This window comes from Sapajus apella, unplaced genomic scaffold, assembly GCF_009761245.1.
Source record: "Sapajus apella isolate SASKATOON/1434 unplaced genomic scaffold, GSC_monkey_1.0 scaffold1, whole genome shotgun sequence".
In the NCBI taxonomy this organism is placed as follows: Eukaryota; Metazoa; Chordata; class Mammalia; order Primates; family Cebidae; genus Sapajus; species Sapajus apella.
The window spans coordinates 90,280,704-90,304,672 of record NW_022436941.1 but is presented as its reverse complement, the minus strand read 5'-3'; the positions used below and the strand labels follow the sequence as shown (position 1 = coordinate 90,304,672).

The window sequence follows — 23,969 nt, the reverse complement described above, 5'->3', positions numbered from 1 at the left end:
CTTATACATGCTTGGCACCCAATTTGAGAGTTAATTTCTTTGTTTCAAGTGTAAGAATAATTATCAGTGTAAATTCCTCCATTCTAGATGAACAGCCCCTTAAAGACAAGACCATATATCTTGTGCATTTTTAAATTTCTGGCTTAAACAGAGTGCCTTGCCTATATTAGGATTTCAAATGTTTATGAAATGAGAAATGAATGGAATGAGTGAATGAACTGAAATTAATGCCCATATTTTAAAATAGAATATTAGCTGATTTCTTGCCTAAGTTGTTAGTTTAAGAGTGAAAAAGAATACTCAAGTATCTGAAATATTTCTCTAAAACTTTATTTCAAAGTTATTCACCTCACCGTTAATAAGGTGTATGATTAATGCTCTGTGCCAGTATTGGCGGGCCTGCCCATTGCCGGCAATGGACTTTGAGAAAACCCATTTCCTGGCACCCAAAAGTTAAATTACTCTTTTCAAAACATACTGATCTCCCCAACACTTGCAAAAGTATTGCATGCACCATTTCCCCACCATTCTTTAAATCAGAACTTACATTATTAATCTACATCAGTGAATGTTAAAATGAAGTCATTTTAACAAATTATGACTGTACAAATCAAAATACTACTAGTTCATATTAGACAAGAGTATCTTACAAACACTACATTACATATTACCTTGCAATTGGAAACATTACTTTTCATATTTGTGTATGTTTATTTTAGATAACTGAAACTTCACAGAATTTAACAGCAAATAAAGTTTTAAAAATTTAGTTCTGTACATTAGCTCCAACTATCTCTATTTTACAATCTATAAGGCTCATGTCATAGTTCAGCACCAAAAATCTACACAAAACTGTTTATCCAATCTTCTTATCCATCCTGTGTGATAGTTTTTGTTTGTTGTTTTTTTTTTTAAGGTAAAAGTCCTACTTTCAGACCTTGAAGTGGAATCCCTCTAGTCAGACTACAAAACTTGAGTTGTACCTTCTTATTTTTATTGAACAAACAAAAAAAAAAAAAAAAAAAAAGAACTGTGTCACACCATTAATTTAGGTTGTCAGTCTATATGTTGAATTTATAACACTGAAGCATCAGAAGTAACCTAACAATGCCCTGCCCCTATTCTTCCCCTTCATTTAAAATTTTTAAAAAGGCAACTAGAAAAATGTTTCATTTATTCTTTAAAGTAAGGTGCAAAGAAGGATTACAACAACAAACTTCCTCATCCACACCTCCAATTACATCTCACTGTTTAGCATAATCTACCATGAACTGATTCAGGGGCACACCTAAAGCTATATTCACAGCTCCTTCATGTACCATGTTTGCTATACCAGAGGCCTGTTCAATGGCAGTGTCTCTCTGTTCAGAGGTCATTACAATAACTTTTGTCACTGCTGGCCTGGACTTAAACAACATTCCAGATTCCAGAGCCAGTGTTTTATTGTCCCAACTCTTTTCTTCTTCTTCAGGATTTATCAATTTTAGAAAAAGGGCAGGTTTGTCTTGCTATTTTCAAAGGGCTTGTGTATATCACATTTGAAGACCCCATTCCCCCAAGCTAGAAATGTTTTTCAAAAACCACAGGTACTTTCTGTAATCTTGTTGTTCAAAGTACAAAATTCTTACATGTTAAAAAAATTTTAATTGGAGATTAGTACCTCTGCTTTCTTCTGACAGAAGTACACGATTCATTATACCATGTTTAAAAATCAAACATCATGCATATGAATGGCCAGAGAGGTATGAAGTTTTACAGAGCCCTTAACATCATTCGAGTACATTTGGCATTGGCCAGACCACAACAGGAAGCATGTCAGCAAACTGAGCAAAGAGACTTTCCAAAGTACACGATAGTCATCCAGGCTCCGTGTCAGTCACATAAAAATTTACGTAACATGTAATCCTTTAAAATTATGCCCAGATATTCCATTCCTCTAACCGTTCCCATACTCCCACCCCATCCCCACCCCCACCCTGAAGTCTTGCGCCTCACAGAATATCTTAATGTTCTCCATTACTAATGACAGCTACTTCAGGTTCTGCTGCTGTGGCAGGGAGTCTTGGCACTTTCTTGGCAGGGCTTGGAATATGCTAAAATGAAAGGAAAAAAGGTGTTGGCTCTTAGGATTCTTCGCCCCCTGCCCTGAGAATCATGGTACCAATTAAAGTTTCTGTAAAAAAAACTTAATAAAGGACAATTCTGGAGAAGTTTATACTAAATATATATTCTATATAACTTCTCATGAAGGGAACCAAGGAGAGAGGAAGCCTGCCACAGAAACCCACCACATATAGTATTTTACTTGTTACATCTTATATTTGCAACTCAAACGCTGGTGGTTTGACTTGCTACCTAATTTGTATAATAGCAAAAAGCAAGATTATGCATTTATCAAACTTGTAATAAGCAGATAAATAAGTAGTTTCAAGGCTATAAAGTCCTTAGTATATAACCTGGCTTCAACACTTACTAGCTATTATAATCCTGGACAAGTAATATAACTTCTTGGAGGCTCATCTCTAAAGGGAGGACAATATCATTTATAAACTTCAAGGAGGTTGTTGTAAGGATTAAATAAGAAAATGTAAGTAAAGTGCCTAGCATGTAATAGGAATTCAAATCATAGCTATGACTGTCACTCCTTGACAATGTGAGGACAGATTTTGATGAAGATCTGGGATGAGATGTGAAAGGATCCTTGTCTCTCTACTCCATCTCTCAACAAGACACATACTACAAATGAACCTTCTCTCTACATCAGTCTTCCTTTAAACCCTGGTATCATTAATAAAACCTTGTATTTACTGTATATTCTTAAAATACTAACAATTCAAATGCAAAGCATTTATACGATTGGAAATAGCACAGCCAGAATCTACTCCTAGAGCCCTTACTATGAATTACTCTGCTTTATTGACATTTAAGTTGCTAAATCCCAGTAGGTCTCCTAAACCCTAAGATACAGAGATGGGAACTCTTTTATTTACCTCAGTTGCTGTGTTTGAATGCACAAGTCCTACTCCTTCATCCAAAGTGTCATCATTTGGAGTGGGACGCCGAGCGTAAGTTCTTCTGTGCTTTTCATCCACCCTAACTAAGTACCACGTTCCTTCAAAGAGTGAATCTATTGAACCCTGGGGAATATAGTTGACTAAAGGAAAGGGAGAATATCTATAATTAGTTATAATATGCAACTCTTCTGGTAATAAAACTAAAGATAAGTTTCATATATTCCTACAATTTTCACTGACATCAGATTAGTACTCAGTAAAGTCTTGATATCCTTAACTTATATGTAGCATCCTTAATAATATCAGCCCACCAAATAAGCTTCTGGGTTAACTTAAAGACCATTTAATATTTTTACCCAAATGATGGGTGTCCTCTCTGAGCTTCATGTTGTCAGCAAAGACATCTGGTGCCACACAAGTTCTTGAATCAAGCCTTGATTTAAGATCACATAAACTTGCCGTTATTTTATCAAGAACAGACCCTAAAATAGGAAATAATTCCAATATTAAAAGATTTTTTTTAAAAAAAAAAGCATGTCCAAAAGAAGCCTAAGTAAAATGTTGCCAAATGAGACAAAACAACTTTTCATTTTTGTTAAAACTACTGGTACTGATTAGTTAAAAGATAAGATGGTACCTATTTGACAAACATCCTATGATCTCAGACTAGAGATCTATTATTGAGTATCTGCCAGTAGACAAGTTAAGAAACAGGGAGAATTTGAAACTGTAAATAACTTGTCTACAATTAATCCATAGTATAATTATTTTATTATTTGTTATAGAGTTGGGGTCTCACTACGTTGTCCAGGCTGGTCTTGAACATCTGGCCTCAAGCAATCCTCCTATCTAAGCCTCCTGAAGTGTTGAGATTATAGGTGTGAGCCATTGTACCTGGCCCATGGTATAATTTTAAAAAGTAATGTCAAGTTTTTATCAGTTTTTCTCTATATTTTTGCTCTTTCCTGCTCAGGGAAAGCACAAAAGCAGCCTTAAATATAGCCAAGACCATAAGCCTATAAAAATTAGATAACTTAGTCCTATCCTTTATTCAGATAAGGTAGATTTTTTTTTTTGGATAAGGTAGATTTTTAGGGTAGAAAGTAAAAACCTATCTAAAGAAGTAATGAAGACCAAAATATTGTAATGATCTATGGGACAGATCCAGGTGCTCACTTGAGAAGTCCGCTAAATCAACTTCCCCACAGTAGTTCTAAATACATTCTTTTTTTTTTTTTTTTTTTTTTTTTTTTAAAGACAGAGTCTTGCTCTGTTGCCTAGGCTGGAGTACAGTGGCATGATCTTGGTTCACCACAACCTCCCTCTCCCGGGTTCAAGTGATTCTCCTGCTTCCGCCTCCCAAGGAGCTGGGACTACAGGCCTGCACCACCTCATCCGACTAATTTTTTGTATTTTCAGTAGAGACGGGGTTTCACCATGTTGGCCAAACTGGTCTTGAACTCCTGACCTCTGGTGATCTGCCTGTGTTGGCCTCCTAAAGTGCTGGGATTATAGGTGTGAGCCACTGTGCCTGGCCTCAGTTCTCAATACATTCTTGTTGAAAGATTCAGCACCTACCTGGTGTAGCATCTTGTGTAACTTTAAGAGAGTAGAGAGTGGCAGCCAAACCAGAACCATAAGAAAACACTCCAATTCTCTTCCCTGCTAATTGCTGAGGTGAGTACCTATGTGGGGCGTAAAAATAGTTAAGAAGTTTAATTGATCCAAAGCTACAATGTGTGGCAAGCTATGCTAGTAGGAATAAAAATTCAGGCTGTAGGTTAAAGTAGAATCTAACTTAAAGATCTTAAGGATCTAACTCAAAGTGTTAATATTACAGTAGGGAATCTAACGTAGTTTTAATATTATAGCATGTGAGTTTTCATCCTGGGAATGACAGAGCTTGTGAAAGTTATGCCACAAAACAAGTTACTTTGTCAACCAGGGATTTATGGTTTAAGAATTAAAAAGAACATCAAAACAGAACCTGGGAAAGCCAGTATGAAATTAACATATACTTCTGGAAGAACTGTACATCTTTCAAGTCAATGGACAACAGCAGATTTGAGAGCCTCAAGATAAAATTTTCTGTGATCTACCACCAACATGCTTGACACCAGATTTGGTCTTAGAAATCTAACATCTCCCAAACAAGGGGAGTTAAGTAGCAGGCAAAATTTATACTTACTGTGCTAGAACAGATGCAAGGGAACCATATACTGAAGATGTGTACATATTTCCATTTTGATTTGATACAAGCAAAGATGCCTTTGTTTTCTGATTGAAGAGTTCAGAACTAGCCTTCATAAATGCCTTCTCCACATCTCTATCAAAGTAGGTGTCTTCTAATTTAACATCCCTGAAAGATTTATTTTACAGTTTTACGGTGTTCAAAGCCTATGTTTTTATAATACTAAACAGCAGGCCTAATTAGTATTCAAAGCTGTAAGTGTATATAATTGTTTTCCCATTTATTAAAGCCAAGTAGCAGCATTTTAATTGCTATGGAATTCATAACAGTTGTACATATATGGTTCTTTTTCTCAAATGTTTCAGAATTAAGACTACTTGATTTGAATAGGTTAATAGACCCACTTTAGTGGGTAGCTTTGTCACTGAATAGAATACTATTTCAATTCCATAATAATGTCTATTTAATTAGAAAAGTCATGGTATTATAAGAGCCAAGTCTTAAAAGTAAAGTATAATTTTATCAGATAGAGAAGGGACACACGAGACACAGGTAGAAACAGAATAAATTGAACATGCATAGCATGCTAGGGAGCCTAAAGTGAGAAAAACACAGGTGGAGTACAAAAGCCGACTTCAGCTGTGGCAGTGTGCAGGATGGAAAAGGGTATGGGGGCAGGGGCGCTGAGAGAGGCAAGGAGAGCAGTTAAGGGGCTGCTGTAGTGAATGTAGGCCCTTGTGCAGTTGTTTTATCGTGACAACATGAATGGAGCTGAAAGAAAGAAATCAGAACATATGAGTTGAAATGATTAAAGGTAATTAAAATCTGTGCAGGTAAGCTACCACCTGTCTGGACTCAAGAGTCTTCACTGATGAGACATATAGATTACACCAGACAATGTCTAAGATTCTTTTGACTCTCAATTTCTCAGGTCTGTACAAATAATAGCTTAACAGATATTAAAAATACTCTAGTATAGAAGGGAAAAACTCATAATAGCTCTTCTTACCCAAAGGCTTCCAGGCCACTATAGATAGTATTCTTATCTCTATTTTGGTCATTAAGGAAGTCATTCAGCAACATCCGAGCTAGAGATTTCTGAACCAGCTTACAATATGGTGAGTGAAAGATCATGAAGCCAAAATCATTCAAGGTAAAATCTTTATCATTTCCCTCTGAAAGATAAGTCCAAGGAAACTATGAAATTCATATAAGCCATGAAATTTTAAAGTTTGACTTCAGAATAAGGTGAGGAAATTAGAAAAGGAAATTAGAAAATTTGACTTTAGAATATGGCTAGTTTAAACAGCAACCACAAATACACTATATAATGAAATCTCTCTATACCTTAAAATGCACATTTAAAAAGACATTCAAAGATGAAACAATATATACTACTATGTCACTAATTTTCAAATTTAAGTCATACACATTAGCAGATTATGTAATCAATTTAGTGGGTCAGGACTAGTATTTCTTTTTTTAAAAAGAGTATTTAAAAAAAACGAAACAGAGTAGAAAAACATCAAACTGCATAGCCTGCAGCATGGGTAAGTAATATCATGCCATTTTTGTTTCAGTCTGGCATACATATACAATGTTAACATGTACTTCTTTACTGTGGGTCCTAATAAAAAAGTTAGAAAATCCCTGTTCTGATAACACATACTGCAAGAATGCTTCTTATCCAGAGTCACTAAATTCACTGACATTTCTTATTGAATATGATTTTTAACCCTTTCTCACAACCTCTAAAAAGCAAAGTTGGGCTATAGAAAAAGTGTGCTTTATGTAATAATGTGTTATGATAGCATTAACTCAAATACTGTACTTTCAGTGCCTCATCAACATTTCCAGATTAATGATGACAGTAAAAAAGCAAATACAAATTCACTGGTCAAGTGCAAAGAGATTATGGTTGGGGAAGATCACTTCAGTAATTTATTTTCATTAGTTTTCCCTAAATCACAGCTGTACACCAAAGCCTTGTTAAAATATCTCTCTCAAAAGATGAACAAAATTCAAGTTACCTGCTTTCACTACACTTTGATTTTCTTACAATGGGTAAATTGACTTAGGTATTTTTGCAGAGATATACCTCATTTCCAAAGTTTACCTCTTTAAGTAAACTACACTTTCCCAGAAACTACGGGAAAATGCTGTTTCGTGAATGAGGAATTAATGGTAAAAGGACACTAAATGAAGAATGCCCACAAAGTAGCTGCTCACCAAAGATAACTAGTACATTACACTGCTCTCAACAGATACCAAAACCAAGGAAAATGGGCAAAACTCACCTTTCTGCCATTGGGCACGGATCTTTTTGCAGTAGACAGAATAGCAACGGTCTAGTGCACTGAGGTAGCACTGTATGGAGAGCTTTCCATCTACTATAGGATATTCAGATAGCATATCAGGCTTGTAAAAATCATAGGCATGTTGCATATGTGTCCCACGAAGTCCTATTAGAACCAAAAAGGAAGATATCTATATATTTCTGCCTATTGATGTCTGTATGTTAGTAAGTATACTGCATTATCTAAGGACCTTCCTTAATTATCTGATCAATTCTCACCACTTACAGAAAAGAAATCACAAAATGAAACCAATATGTGAAATGATATATAACAGTATTCATGGACAGCCCTAAGACTCCTTTGTATACAACTTTCTATGCCAGTTTCATAAGTCTAACTAACAAAGATCACAGTTACTCTACTACACTGAAGACAAATTAAACTTGCCAGTAATTATGAACAAGTTACTATTTATCACTTAAACCCTACATTAACCCTCTTTCCTGTGAAGTGGGGATGACACCATCTACCTCATACAATTGCTGTAAAGATTAAATATGGGCCAGGCGCAGTAGCTCACACCAGTAATTCCAGCACTTTGGGAGGCTGAGGTGGGTGGATCATCTGATGTCAGGAGTTCAAGACCAGCCTGGCTAACATGGTGAAACCCCATTTCTACTAAAAATACAAATAACTACCCAGGCATGGTGGCACGCGCCTGTAATCCCAGCTACTTGGGAGGCTGAGGATGTAGAGCTGAGATTGCACCATTGCACTCCAGCTTGGGCAACAAGAGCGAAATTCCATCTCAAGAAGAGAAGAAGATTAAATATGATAACATACACAAAGCTCTTAGCAGGCGGTAGTACCTGCATTTAATGAACACTCAGTAAGTGACAGCTCCTATTTCTATTTTCAAATTTCTTAGCATATTGTGCTAATAATTTTTTAAAAACCCCACTTTTTCCAAGCACTTACCTCGTTCAAAAATTAAAGGTGCATTTGGCCCAATTAGCAGAGCTACTGCTCCAACTCCACCTGTAGGTCTAGCATTTCCTGTGGCGTATACAGCAATATCTCCCGCAACTACCAGGGCATACCGTCCTGAAAAATATTTTTTGTTATTTCACAAGAAGGTAGTCAACACTATAATCATACATGGAAATTGATATGTTATATTTTCCCCAGAATATGCTTTTCTCATCTTTGATAAGGAAAGAAAATGCTCTAAATTTTTAAAAAATTCATCTGCCAAGGCTCCGTCATCCATCTGACTACATCTGACTACATTTTGAATAGACTATACATTTGTCCTACAAGATAACCAATTCACAATTCAGATAATGACAGACAGGTATAATATCTTTCTCAATTTATCCGACAAGTATAAGTAACAAAAGTTCACATATTGCATTAATTAAAGTGTCATTTGGGTCTATTCAACCTCAGAAAAAAAATTTGGAGGCAGGGGGAATAGGCGTGTAACATACCATCCCAAGAGCTGGACTCTATCCAGTTAACGGCATTGAAGACAGCAGCTGTGCCTCCATAGCATGCATTAGTTGTATCGATTCCTTCTATATCTGTATTCCCAGACTCTTCAAACAGCTGCATCAAATTAGTCTTCACTGACTTTGATTTGTCGATGATTGTCTCTGTTCCAACTTCTAGCCGCCCAATGCAATCATAGGAAAGGTTATTTCTCTCCATAAGATTCTGAACCACAGTCATGCAAAGAGAGTTGATATCTTCTCTATCTGTGCAGAAGCCCATCTTGGCCTGGCCCAAGCCAATGGTATACTTGCCAGCATCTACACCATCATATTTTTCCAACTCTGCTTGATCAACATATTGAGAAGGAAAATAGATCTCAAGGGCAACAATTCCCACGTCTTTTGGCCAGCAAGCTTCTGCATTCAAAGGAAGCGACCCAGGCATGGTGAAAGAGCTTTAGAAAGGAAAAACAGAATGACATTGTTTTAGGTTATAAGTTGCTGGTTTTCAAGTTTGAAATTGAGAAATAAATATTAAGAGTTTAGCAATCATTTGAAATATCAGTTTAGTTTAAGTTTAGTATTTAGGGCAGTCAACTGTATATATGTGAAGTAGCATTTATTGTATGAATGGAATATTATCATTTAAAATTATAGCCTTTTAGAAAGGCTTCCATTTTATTCAAAATTGGGCATCTCTAGATTTAAAACATGATTATTAGAAGTAAACAACACTCAAATAAGATTTTCTATATTGTAAAGAACTATAAAATAAAATACAATGACATTTTGAAATATGGCTGACAAATCAGAATTACCTGACCAGCCAAAAGTTTAAATAAATCTGTCATTTATTCATCATAAACCAGCCCCTCTTTTTAAAAAACTGACTAAAAAGTTGTATCTAGACTTACTTAGCAATAGTAACGAAAATACTCAAGACCATTGCTGGGCACTTAACCTATCAGAGCTTCAGCTTCTTTAACAGGTTGTATCAGTCAGGAAAAGAAAAATTACTCTAGATATTTCAAACAAAGGGGAGTTCAATACAGGGAAATGGTTAACAAACTTGTTGGCTGGCCTGGAAGAACCAAGGGGGAAAGGTGGTTATTCAGATCCCATGAGCCTACACTCCTGCTAAAGCTGCTACAGTACTAGCATTTCTTGCTGCTGAGCTGGAATCCAGAGACCCAAAGTCCCACTGCTGCTGCCGCCACTGACAAGAACAAGAGATACCTTCTTCCCACCTTCTAATCTTTCTTGAGTACTTCCATCAGCCTTCTAACCAGAACCCAGATAGCATAAGAACCAACGAACTGTAGTTGCCAGGCTTTGAAGAGTCGCACAGTTCCTCAGTTTTAGAGAAAGAATCCCAAAACCTAAAAGTCTACAACTCAATTTCCTTTTTAGGTATCACATAATTGGATGGTGCTACTTAGGTGGCAGAATTTCATTGACCCAAAGGTCTTGGTTTATGAGTTACCTGGGCCAAACTGATTTATGAACATTCTGTATCACTTGTCAACCCACCACATTTAATTTGATACCTAAAAATGAAAGTCAATTCCTATATTTATGTCATTTGTCCTCCGCCACTCTGCAACTAAAGGTCTTAATGGGCCAGGTGCAGTGGACACACCTGTAATCCTAGCACTTTTGGAGGTCAGGCAGGAGGATCACTTGGGCCCAGGAGTTCAAGACCTGCGTAGGCAACATAGAAAGACCCCACCTCTTAAAAGAAAAAAAAAAATTTTTTTTTTTTTTTTAAGATAGAGTTTCACCCTTGTTGCCCTGTCTGGAGTGCAATGGCGCAATCTCAGCTCACAGCAACTTCTGCCTCCTGGATTCAAGCAATTCTCCTGACTCAGCCTTCAGAGTACTGTAGTTGGGATTACAGGCATGTGCCACCATACCCAGCTCATTTTGTATTTTTAGTAGAGACAAGATTGGTCAGGGTGGTCTTGAACTCCCAACCTCAGCTGATCCGCCCGCCTCGGCCTCCCAAAGTGCTGAGATTACAGGCATGAGCCACTGCACCCAGCCAAAAATTTTTTTAAAAAATGAGCTGAGCATAGTGGTTCATGCCTGTAGTCCCAGCTACCAGGGAGTCTGAGGCAGGAGGATCACTTGAGCCCAGGAGTACAAGGCTGTAGTGAGCTGTGATTGCACCACTGCACTCCAGCCTGGGTGATAGTGAGACTGTGTCTGTAGAAAAGAAAAAAGCCTTAAGGGATACTAGCTGTATCTTCCTTCTAAACAGAAGAATCTTTTTTTTTTTTTTTTTCATTCATCCAAACAATGCCAAAGTTATATGCTAAACATTTGGGATGTTTAATGGGAGACACTTCCTTATCCTCTCAAATACTCACTATTTTATGGGATGAGAGAAAAAACACATGATAATAAACAAGTAACAACACTGAGAGCCACATTATATTACCACCTAACCCAGCCTGGTGGTAGGGCAAGGAGTGTAAAGGAAAGCATCCCGGTTACCGGGGCCTGACTTGAGCCCCACAAATGGATAGGAGTAACCAGTAAAGCACTGAAGAAACAGAGGGTAGTAGATTTTCAACGGAGTGAACAGCATGAAGAAAGACAGATTACAAGGAATGGTAAAAAGCTTTACTTGTTTATTGGAATGAAAAATGAGCCCGTGAGTGGGGCAAATAATAGGTTAGGAGAAGCAGGTAAGGGTTAGGTCATGAAGGTTTTGGTATGCCGATGCAGGAGGCTTCAAATTTATCACGAAGATGGTAAGAAGCCATCCGAGAGTTTAAAAAAGGAATAATATGGTGATACTAGTTGTCAGGTCAGTGTTTTTCCAACTCCAGAATCAAATTAGTGGATGGCAAGCACACATTTTAAAAAATGAAACAGAAAAGAATACACGATATAAGATTGCACGGCACAGGGTAAATGTAAGGATTTTTCTTGAATCAACCTTTTGTTTTAATTATTCATACATATATAAAGTATACCTAAGTTGTAATACCAAGCATATTTTTTACTGGGGGCCACAGTCAAAAAGTTTGACAGCCACTGTTTCATTATCACTAATGCTGTTTTACAGTCACTGGTACTGTGAATGGATGAATTAGGTAGCTGACATGGCAGTCCAGATAAGACATGGGTCATGAACTACAGCAATTACTTCCTACATGTGGAATGAAGAGGAAGAGCTTCCAAAAACATGGAAGAAGCAAAAGAACTGGCAGAGACTGTAATTGACTAGGTGTTAGGGAAAGAAGGAAACACATAGAATGACTTCCAGATTTTTATCCTCAAGTGTTTTATGACTTGACAAGCACACTGTCAGATACAATAAGTGAACAGAGACCGTCTCTACTTTGCTCTACCCCTACTTCTTCCACACAAACCCTGTTTCCTTTATGTCATTTTCCCTGGTAAGTGGAGTTCAGCCAAACCAGCACTCAGAACCACCACCGAGGAAGTGAAGAGATCAGGCCCAGACAAGCTGCCTTTGTTCCTGTCATTTTACCAATACCTACATACGTTTTTCCAGTTAGGTCCACCTATCTACTTCCTTCCTATATGGGATTTAAGACATGATTCTTAACTTTTGTGTGTACAATCTATAGCAGAAAACAAAGAGAACTACACCAAAGTCAACAATCAAGGATAAATGCTAAATACTACCCATCTTTCTCCATCTCACAACTACTTACCTACATAACCTCTCCTCTACTCTTTACTCTCAAATTATTATGTTCTTTATCCAAAAACATTAAGTGCTTTCTTCAGCAATCCACTTTGTGCTTCTGTTTATTGAAATCCTTTATAGCACTACATCATATAGGTCACATATTACCCATGAAAACTTTCTAAATTTCCTTTTGCGTTTCTTGCCTATCTTTCTACATCATCATACTTTGTCAATGAAAAGTCACTTTTTTGGGTAACATTTCAGAAATTGGGATTCCTCTTACACTTGCTGTCAGACAGAAGCCAATTATGATGCTGTCACTGCTTACACATGGGAAAATAACAAAAATTGCCAGCATCAACATTTGCAGATGACAGTCAACATCCTGAAAAAAAATTCCCAGAAATACTACTGGAGCACTCTTTTAACCTCCTAGGAACCAAATGGACTGGGAAGGGAATAGACGGTGGTGAATCCCTAAGCAGGAGTCAAAGTAGGTTGGCTTTGCATAGTTGCAAAGCTGAAGGCCAGCACCAAAACCTTCCCATTCTTATTTGGACTCTTGAAAGGAATGCTACATCATCAATTCTCTTGGTGGTACGGAGGATGTTTTATGGAAAATTACAAGTATTACAAACAATTCAGAAGGTAGACTCTAAGTATGTGGAATTTAGCAATTCCTTATGTGTTTTTTCCACTTGTATTTTCCATCTTATTGAATGTGCAAGTGACACATGACAAAAATCTATGTCTAACTCTAAAAGAGCTCTTTAAAAAATTCTAAGTAATCAAAAAAGCACTGTATCTTAATTTAACTGACAATGAAGCATCTTAAATTTATTACATCCTAGATTCTTTAGAAAGTATGAATTACAGCATTCAGTGTTTCAACTATGTTACTTCCCAAATATCTGCCTGTGTTATGGACTGAATGTCTGTGTCCTCCGACCAAATTCATGTTGAAGCCCTAACTCTCAATGTGATGGCATTTGGAGATGGGGTCTTTGGAAAATAATTAGGTTTAGTCATGAGGGTGGGGCCCTCATGATGGGATTAGTGCCCTTAGAAGAAGATACCACAAGAGCTTGCTCACATTCTCGCACTTTCTCTGTGTCATGTGAGGACATAGCCACCTGCAATCCAGAAGAGACTTCATCAGGAACCAACCATGCTGGTACCCTGACTTCCAGACTCAAGACCTATGAGAACATAAATGTTTGTTGTTTAAACCACCCAGTCTATGGTATTTTGATGTGGCACCTAAGCAGATTAGTCTGGTCAGCTCAACTAAGTGCAAGTTCCATAAGGTCTCCTCATGTCTTAGACTACTGTATGACCCATTTTACCAGGCACAGTATATATACCGCTGCTAGTCAGTTCCACAACGGAGAGAAAAGCCCCTAAACACAACAATCTACTTCCCGATTATATCCTCTTAACTCCTAAATTACTGGCCATATTTCTGTACTCAATACAGGAAAAACAATGTCATCACCAACATTCAGGGACAGGAGCATAAAGAAAGACTAAGGGAGGCTCATTTTTGTTAAAACCTAAAGCTGGGAAGGATAAAGATAAGGCTCTCTTGCATTCCTACTCCCCTCATCTTCAACCCCTTTCCTGTATCTCCAACTCAAATGGAAGACTACTGCTTTTCTGGATATGAGGCACTTGAAATGCTCTACTAATCCATCCTCACTCTGAGCCTCAACAAACTCTCCCCATCAATTTTTTTATAAAGTTGGTGCCCACTTTGCTGAAGTTGAAATGAAAATATAAAAGGGCTGTCCAATATACCACTAGGCATGGATTCTAAGTTTATAGTAAAATAAGATACTAGATAGTCCACAAGAGATCTACAACTACTGTTAACAGAAAAAGGCTAGTCCATAGGCTTATCAGCTCCTACATATGATCTCTCAAGTCACCAAAGTAGGAGTAACCACCTTCCCAGACTTTCCCACAAGGCTACCCTTCAGATTCTTTTTAACTCTTCAAACTGTTCTAAGCATGCTGAAGACAATATGGTCTTCCTTGCCTAGTTCAGGGGCTTTTAACACTATTGGAAATAAAATGAACAGGTATATGTCTTTCTGAAGGTATAAATCAGTTTGCAATATACTTGTGCTCACTAATAAATTTAGTTTAGTAGCAACTAAATTTAAGAGCATCACGTAGCAACACTGGCAACATATTTAATCATCTTTATAATGCTTGTACAATTCTCTATATAAAGCCATAATGCAAGGCTTCAATTTCAGAATTAATCCGTATTTGTCACTCTGACCAGCTCCGATAAACTTTTTTTATAGCACTTCTAAAATAAGGTACAACTCTATCACTCCTAAATATCCTATGTTAAATACATGACTTGTTCCATTTGAAAACAAACAAAAAATGTAGGTTAACTAAAATCCACATACATCAAATAGAAAGCAAATTCCAATTCTGACCTTGGTGGAGGAAAAAAAAAAACATTTTTACATTGTCCAACTCAATATTACTCATCCTCTGAGGGTTTCTGACAGCCAATTTGTTTTCCATTATGTTCTTTGTAAAAAGCCATCTAATCTTAAATATTGAGCCTTTGGTTCAAATTGAGAAACAGAGTGATTAAGTAGACAGGAAAATTAATACAGAGAAGTAATTGCTTTCATGACATTTAGAAGAACACAAAGTTAATAGAGTTTCTGGTCTCAAATGTTACTTTTTTTTTCTTTTTTTGAGTTGGAGGTTTGTTCTTGTTGCCCAGGCTGGAATGCAATGGTGGGAGCTCGGATCATTGCTACCTCTGTCACTGGGTTCAAGCGATTCTCCTGCCTCAGACTCCCAAGTAGCTGGGATTACAGGTGTGTGCCACCATGCCCAGCTGATTTTGTATTTTTAATAGAGATGGGGTTTCACCATGTCGGTTAGGCTGGTCTCGAACTCCTGACCTCAAGTGATCCCAAAGCACTGGTATTACAAGTGTGAGCCACTGCGCCTGGCAATGTTACCTTTGACTCTCCTATTAAGCATGTGCTCTTACATTGTCCTTTAAAATGCTCTCTGAAATAGGCTAGATATAAGAAAAAAAGACTAAAGGTCTGAGGTGTTCACATTATGGTATTCATTCTTTATCCTGTCAGAGAACAGAATATTCTGGTTAATTCACTATTTTAAGAATAAAGAGATAAATAAATCACCAAAACTTTCTAAGTAGAATACAATTTAAAAAACCTGATGATTAAAAAAATTACATGTGTTTTTAATTTTTTACAGATAATGCATTTTATTATTTTTCAGAGTACTCTATGCAAAATAAGTCTAAGGAGAATAATGAAGATTCTGTATATAATAAAATATATACATTTTATTTTTAAATTCCATCCTTAAAAAAGGAGAGAAAAGGCAACTTTTACCAGAGAACTTTGTAAACCTTTCAAGTCTTCCAACAAAGTAGTACTAACAGAGGACTCAAGTCTTAAATAAATCTCACTAAAGTGAGGATCACGCCCTCTGGTGGACAAAAGAAACTCCATACCCTACTTCGAGAGTCAGTAAAGCAAGGTAAGGAAGCCTTGTTAATGTTCTTTGAATGCTTCCTGCCTAGAACACAAAAAGGACCAATATAATTAATCTGAGAATAAATCTGGAAATGAAAGAGAATTAGAAAGGGGAAAAATGGGGAGGGAAACTAGGTGAGGATACTGGTGCAAGGGAAATCCTAACCTAGCTCCTCAATGGCTATGTTGGGGAAGGACTTCAGCATCACTCCCTCCTAATTGAGCTCTGCCTCTGCTCTCCTCTGTCATAGGCCAACAGTTATCTTTCCAAACTGCATGTCTAACCATTGTCAAGATGCTGCAGGTTGAGCATTCCTAATGCAAAAATGCAAAATCTGAAATGCTCCAAAATCTGAAACTCTCTGAACACCACACCAACATGATGCTCAAAGGAAATGCTCTTTGGAGCATTTTGGATTTTGGATTTTCAGATTAAGGGTGGTCAACTGGTATGTTTTCTTAAATATTTCAAGATTCGGAAAAATCCAAAATCTTTAACACTGCTGGTCCCAAGCATTTCAGATAAGAGAAACTCAATTTATATTTCATATTCTGCCAAGCTTCCCCTCTACTGTTTAGGCTTAGCCTCTCTCTATTAAACAAGGAGTTTGCAGAGCAGGAATCGTGCTTTGTTCATTTTGTGTCCGTGGTACCCAGCCCACTAATTGGCATATGGTAGATGCTAATGTTGAATAAATGAAATTGCATTAGACTTCTAATCTAAATCATAATCTTGAAATATAAAAAAAAAAAAAGCAGTATCATTAAGAGAAGCACTCGCTGGCAATATGAGAAAGCAATGGCTGCAAATAATTAGATTACTAGTTGAAACACATTTGCAATTACTGTCCATTCTCACATAATTTTCAGTGGTGCAATCTCGGCTCACTGCAACCTCTGACTCCTGGGTTCAAGTGATTCTCTTGCCTCAGCCTCGGGAGCAGCTGGGATTACAGGCACCAGCTACCACGTCTGGCTACTTTTTTTGTATTTTTAGTAGAGATGTGGTTTTGCCATGTTGGCCAGGCTGGTCTCAAACTCCTGACCTCAGGTGATCTGCTCGCCCTGGCCTCCCAAAGTGCTGGGATTACAGGCATGAGCCACTGTGCCCGGCCCATTCTCATGCAATTTTAAACATTCATCCACAGCCCAGATAAATATCTTTTGAGGCTGTAATTTTAAAAGCACTATTGGCAGACATGCTTACTGGTGATTGTTTCTGATTAAGTAGTTCATAGTTACATTTTATTACATGTACTTTTTCTCTTATGAGTGAACACTAATTTCTAAAATTCATTTCTAGATTTTAAACATTCGTCTAATAAACACAAAATTAGTCTCCTGAAGCATATGGCATTAACAAAATTTTAAAGATAAGGTAGAACCCTAAAAGGGCCTTTAAGAATATAGGGCACAAACAAACAGTTATTGCTCTAGGATAACAAATTTCCTCCTTCCATTAGAGAGGAACACTTTCCTTAAGCAGCATGACAGGATGCCATACCTGTGTGAAGGACAGAGAACTGCAGTCTCCAGGTCTGTCACTGTTTCCTCCTTCGGGCACTAGGAATTTCAAATAAGACTTCTTTTAAAGTTATAAATCATTACCCAAATTCAAATACTAATGAGTCCAATTCAAAGTGAGTTAAAATAAGCAATTCCTTATCCAATTACATTATGCAGAACAGAATTTGACATTTGCTTAGAAAAAAAATCATACCTGAAGCTTATAGGACATTTCCCCCCTTACTTTATTAGCCCTAATAGTGGTAGGTTCAGTCCTGGTAATAAACGAATATAAGAAGCCCACTATTGTATGAAAAGAAACCAAAAAAACCTCAAGGAAATAAGAAGCCCATGTCACCAATTCAGGTTTTAAACCAAAGTTTTCAAGAATTGGGGGAAAGGAATATAAACAAGTTGTAATGAGTTAGCAAATTTCTAGAGTAAAGAGATCTATGCATTCAAGAGTCGGCATTGCACTTAAGAGATTGTGGCTTTGGCAGCAATTTTGGGCCTCAGTTTCCTCATCTATAAAATGAAGCTAATATATTTGCCCTCCCCAGATCATTGTGAAGGATTGCTGAGATGATAAAATATGTGAAAGCACTTTGTAACATAAAGCACCAATACATTGACTATTACCTTAGTTCTTATAAGTGTTTTTCAAAGAAAATAAAGGTATTTTTTCCAGCAAGACCTAATCATTTTCACTTATTTTCAACACTGCCACTTTCACCCTCCCAACCTTTTAGAAAGTTATTTCCCCCTTAGTGCTTATGTCAAAAAAATCAAGCATTTAGACAAAGGAGCATTAAACATTATCATGTAAATTAAGTAGAAATAATTTGCAAAGGTGACTGGAACATATTCTTCAGTCCATCTGTTTTCAAAGACTGATTGTTACTTGAGACAATAGCTTCTATGTTTAACACAGCATATACCATTTCCTCTGCTCTCTAATTATTGGCAAATTTAGCATCTGTCCTTAACGGATTCACGGGGGACTACATTCAGATGTTATTAATATTTAGTAAAGCTTTACTATTTTATTTACATAATTTCATAATTTAAGAGCTCTTCACAGCCCTGGCACCTCTTACTTCATTAACTAAGTTTACTACCCACCTATCCCTCCCAAAAAGAAATAAATCTTGGGCCCGGCACAGTGGCTCACGCCTGTAATCCCAGCACTTTGGGAGGCCGAGGTGGGCGGATCATGAGGTCAAGAGATTGAGACCATCCTGGCCAACAGGGTGAAACCCCGTCTCTACTAAAAATACAAAAATTAGCCGGGCACGGTGGCACACGCCTGTAGTCCCAGCTACTCGGGAGGCTGAGGCAGGAGAATTGCTTGAACCCCAGAGGCGGAGGCTGCAGTGAGCCTAGATCGTGCCACTGTACTCCAGCCTAGCACCTGGCGACTGAGCAAGGCTGTTTAAAAAAAAAAAAATAATCTTGAGTTTTATAGGCAAAGATGACTATAATATTCCAAAAAGCTCTCTAATTATAGCACAATACATATTTTGAGAAAATAACCTATATTTTGTTGTTCATTATCTCAAATTATGCTTCTGTCCTCTGCAAATTATGCAGACCACAGAGACCAGTTCTTATTGGTGGAAAAACATGATTCCTTCTCCATGTTAAGACTATTTAAATAACAATATTTCTTCTTGATGTTCATGTATGTATATGCATTTGACACTACCCGTGTCAAAGAAATTTCCCTTGAACTGCCTATATTCTCTCAATTTTTTTTTTTTTTTTTCTTTTTGAGACAGGGTCTCCCTCTGTTACCCAGGCTGGAATGCAGTGGCATGGTCACTGCTCACTGTAACCTCGACCTTCCAGGCTCAAGTGATCCTCCTGCCTCAGTGCCCCCAAGTAGCTGGGACTACAGGCACATGCCATTATACACAGCTGATTTTTTATTTTTTGTAGAGATGGGGTTTTTGCCATGTTGCCCAGGCTGGTCTCCAACTCCTGGGCTAAAGCAATCCATCCACTTTGGCCTCCCAAAGTGCTGGGATTATAGGCATGAGCCATCTTGTCTGAGCCCCTCTTTTTATTTTGATTACTTGAATTGGAAAGGGAGGTTGGTTAGGAGAGACACAGAAAGCAAAGAAGAAATAAATAGAAGGTTCAGAAAGGACTGCTGTGTCACTTAAAGATAACATGATCCGAGTCCATATTATCACTTGTGAAAGAGACTCTCAGGAGAAAGAAGTCTGGAGACCAGGAAAAGAAATGAAGGCAGTAAATGGCAATTTGAGGAGGAACCAATCAGAGTGGGTTTAGGTTTTCTGCAGTCTTCTGCAGTTCTAGGGGATTGGGGGTGAGGCGGGTTTCTCTATTCTGACTAAACCAGTATTGCCAAAGTCTCAACCATATCACAAGCTTATTTCTAACAGGTCTTTTCAAAATAAGTGATAGAAGGAATCAACAAGGGTCGGGAAGCAGTTAATGAATGGTAAGTAGCTGGGCAGGTTACCACAAAGCAGGTTTGCAGACTCCTAGGATGCAATATAGGCATTTTAAGTTTGGCAAAGACTAAAACACAAGAATGATAAGACTGCCTAGGGCAAATCAGGTTTATGCAATGATGGTTTCTTCCGGAGTTAACTCAGAGCTCTGAATACTTTCTTCTGGCTCCCTCCTTAGCCTTGATTCAAACAAGTGGCTGGAGAAGTTCATTAAATATAAGCAGTTACCTGTTAGTCTTTCTCACTATTACAGGAGATAAATCTAGGAAATTAAGAATAAGTTGGCAACCTTTCTTCCTTAGGAGTAAGCAAGTAAAAACTATTGTTAAGAAAGACTTGCCCAAACCTGTATACTCTGGTATAGTTCTCCAAGTAAAATGCATGGACATCCCTGCCTCCTCCCAGAGTTACTGGTCTATCAGATATTCTACTCATCTTCAAGGCCCTGTTCTAAGTCACCTCTTTCTGGAAGGTTTCCAAGATAATTCACACAGAAAATAAGTTTTCTAATCAGGGACCTGCCTGTCTATACAAGTAGGTCATTCACATCCAAGTCTACATAGCCTACTCTCTATGGAAAACTAGTTATGGGCAGTCTTCTTATCCATACAGGATTCCTACACTTCTATTGGGAGAGGGGCTATATTTTGATTTTTTGAAATCCCTTTAAGACCTTGAAGTAAAGGGTACTCAATTGCCATATTTTTCAGTGGCTGAATTTAGAGTTATAACTACTAGAGGACAAATCTTTTAGATTTAATACTTGTAGCAGCCCTCAATAGTAAGTGCTTTCTGCTATTACTTTTTATATTTATTTTTTAAATTTAGCTACCCTATAGGCAGTGTGTCCAGGGTAGCCTGCTATCACTTTTGAGATGAGCTGCAGCACCACAGTGGCCAGGAGTTTAAAGAAATTGGCTCTCTACTGCTACTGTTCAAGGCAAATGGTAGGTTCCAAATGTTCCCAGATCCCAAGCTGAAAAATGTAAGAAGGCCAAACAGAATCAGAAGAAATAAATTTGTTGGTCTTACAATCATTTCCATATGCACCCACACACAACCACAAACTCTGCAAAGATGAAGACAAGACTTCAAGCTTTGAAAGATTAGCCTCTCCTCTACTGATACAACTACACTCAGTTGACAGAAATTATGAACATCAACACACACCATGCATTAGGGTGAAGAGATTAAGAATCGAGACCTAGCCAGGTGAGGTGGCTCACACCTGTAATCCCAGCACTTTGGGAGGCCAAATCAGACGGATCATTTGAGGTCAGGAGATGGAGACCAGTCTGACCAACATGGTGATACCCCATCTATACTAAAAACACAAAAAAATTAGTTGGGCATGGTGTCACATGCCTGTAGTGCCACCTACTGGGGAGGTTGAGGCAGGAGAATCACTTGAACCTGGCAGGCGGAGGTTGTAGTGAGCTGAGATCACGCTGCTACACTCCAGCCTGAGCAACAGGGCGAGACTGTCAAAAAAAAAAAAAAAAAAAAAAAAAAGAATCTAGTCCTATTATTAAGACTGAGGACATGTGTCTCAGCCTTTTAAATCTATACCACCTTCTTGAAAAAGATAAAAATATCACATATCCTTCTATGATATTTGGTTCTACAGTAATCCAACATAAAATTATAAGACTATATTCCTTTCTAAATGAAATTAGAGATTCTGATATGAAGCAAAACAAATTTCTCCAACACATCTCCTCATACCCAATTCCACTGGATTATGGAAAACCTAACCAGGTTTTAAATTATTCTAGAGGACCGAGGAAACCCATGTTACAACAGTATCTGGGGTTTTTGCATCTCCTCTGAGAAAAGCTATCTAAAATCTAAGTCAAAAATCTCAAAATCAACCCACAGTTAAAAGAAACAAGATGTAAAAACAATCTGAAGGAATATTTAAGAAGAAAAACAAAATTAAAGCAAGGCCCAAATGATGTGGCCTACAACTCCCAACATAAAATATCCTTTTACCCTTCCCTCCCCCAGCATAGGACATGCCTTCTAAGTGCTGGGGTTACTGATTATACTAGAATTGAGCTGAACTAAACTAGAATTGAATAAACGGCAAACTTACACACTCAGGTGAGAAATATCTACAAACGTAGACATAAAGCAAGCCTTTCTCTCTTCCCATAAGGTATGCTATCCCTGCCCCCTTCTCCACACAAAAATAACTGAAATTTAAAAATAAGTTTAAACAACACAAGCTCTTTAGGTGTCTCAAGTGAAAAGAACCACTGACAGGGATAATGTTAAGGACTTTCAGCTGCCTCTCATCTAATAGTATCTGTGCAATAAAGTCCAAAACCCATCTCAGAAGGAAAAAGCTGTTAACTCTAGAAGCACTTCTATTTGTCTTAATTTTGTTGTTTATCTTGTCATTGTTTTTCATGATTCATGCCTGAAACAGAACAAATGTTAGTTAGCAGCAGCCAGAACACATCATCCTACTGCAGCAGGTCGGCAAGAGCATCCTCGGGAGGGTGGGGGTGCTGCAGCAGAGGTAAGCAGTGAAAGCAGCTAGTGATGCATTAAAGCTAAGGGCATAGGGACAAGCATGACAAACAGGAACAACCTCACATAATCTGTTCCCCAGATCCCTCCTCCAGAATGGATCAGAAAAATCATCTCTCTACTGCTGGTCAAGACCAGACGCGCGTTTTCAGACTCCATATACTTGCTTTGAAATATCCTTAGCTTAACTCAAAACCTATTTGTGTGAGGACTCTGTGAGTTCCTGTCCAGTACATTATATCACCTAAGGCTGGTCCCGAAGCTATTAGCGAGAGGGAGGTACGGGATTTCAGAACGCCAAGGAAGCCTAAATTTAAAAACGCAGACATAAAAAAAATATGGAGGCAGGAAGGCTGGAGCCAGTGATCTATGAGATCTGAAGCAAGTACAGACTAAGCCCCGGTACTCTGCCAGGTCTAAATCACGGTTGTGAACGCTTTTTTTTTGCACCTGAGCTGAGGAAGAAAAGTAATGCTACCCACTTCCCTTCTTTCCATTAACTCTATATGTGGCAGCAGGACACACCCCCTGCCAACCTACCAGCCTCCGCCTAAGAAGATCTTACCCATCCTTTGGCATCCACCCTTAACTAAGGCTCTGGAAACGCCCTGGCAGCCCAAATCTTCCATCTCCCTCCTGACACCCCTCACTCCCCTCTTTGCGGTCACAGCTGCCTCTCTGGCACCTGCAACTCCTATGTCGTTAGAACACCTCGCCCTCACCTCTCGCATTCTCCCCTCCGCGACTCGCCTGTGTCCTCGGCCCTTCTCAGAACCGTCACGGTCGGCCTCAGGTCCCTGGCGAGGGAGCCCCCGCCCGGCCCCGCTCACAGTGCCCCATCCTCCCTGGCAAGGTCCACGCCTCCGGTCTGACCCAGAGCCCGAGCTCCTTCGGGCCTAGTCAAGGACACCGCCTCCGTCTGGTCCACATCCCGCCCGCGGCGCCTCCGCAGCCCAGCTCTCCTCCCACGCGCGGGACACTCACCAAACGTGACCGAGCGGCAGCAGAGGAAAAGGAGCGAGCCGCGAAAGGACAGTCCCCAGCACCTCCCCTCCGCTACCAGCTTTATAGCCGCCAACCCACCGGACTCCGGCACCGCCGGTAGTCGCTGGGAGGCGGGACAGTGGCTCCAGCAGCCAATCGTGGCCGGTAGAGTTGCCCGGCAGCGCCCGCCCTCCAGTCTGGCTTCTACCAATCACAAGGAAATTAGAGGCGGTGACTCGCTGGGATTTTCCCTCGTG

General features: G+C 38.6%; 1 protein-coding gene across 4 annotated transcripts; it reads right to left on the bottom strand.

Moving 5' to 3' along the window:
• Positions 1-309: 309 nt before the first annotated feature.
• Positions 310-23,864, bottom strand: HMGCS1 (3-hydroxy-3-methylglutaryl-CoA synthase 1). 4 transcript variants are annotated; one of them, XM_032281438.1, is made up of 11 exons: positions 23,479-23,699; positions 17,712-17,770; positions 8,993-9,450; positions 8,481-8,606; positions 7,503-7,667; positions 6,215-6,380; positions 5,203-5,373; positions 4,593-4,699; positions 3,371-3,496; positions 2,991-3,154; positions 310-2,093 (listed from the first exon to the last, which is right to left on the bottom strand). In XM_032281438.1, exons 3-11 carry the CDS (start codon positions 9,438-9,440, stop codon positions 2,004-2,006), a joined length of 1,563 nt encoding a protein of 520 aa, XP_032137329.1. In that variant the 5' UTR covers positions 9,441-9,450; positions 17,712-17,770; positions 23,479-23,699; the 3' UTR covers positions 310-2,003. The 4 variants fall into 4 exon arrangements, with proteins under 4 accessions (XP_032137329.1, XP_032137318.1, XP_032137337.1 ...); XM_032281419.1 differs by lacking the exon at positions 23,479-23,699 and adding an exon at positions 23,713-23,855 and having other exon boundaries at positions 1,625-2,093; XM_032281427.1 differs by lacking the exons at positions 17,712-17,770; positions 23,479-23,699 and adding an exon at positions 23,713-23,864.
• Positions 23,865-23,969: the final 105 nt, after the last annotated feature.

Excerpts from the sequence above, each read along its gene's own strand:
- HMGCS1 (XM_032281427.1), bottom strand. The coding sequence starts at position 9,440 with ATGCCTGGGTCGCTTCCTTTGAATGCAGAAGCTTGCTGGCCAAAAGAC. Across the intron at positions 8,607-8,992 it reads AGAGTCCAGCTCTTGGGATG|GACGGTATGCCCTGGTAGTT; the intron begins GTATGTTACACG and ends AATATTTTTCAG. Across the intron at positions 2,094-2,990 it reads ATTCAAACACAGCAACTGAG|CATATTCCAAGCCCTGCCAA; the intron begins GTAAATAAAAGA and ends CTTTCATTTTAG.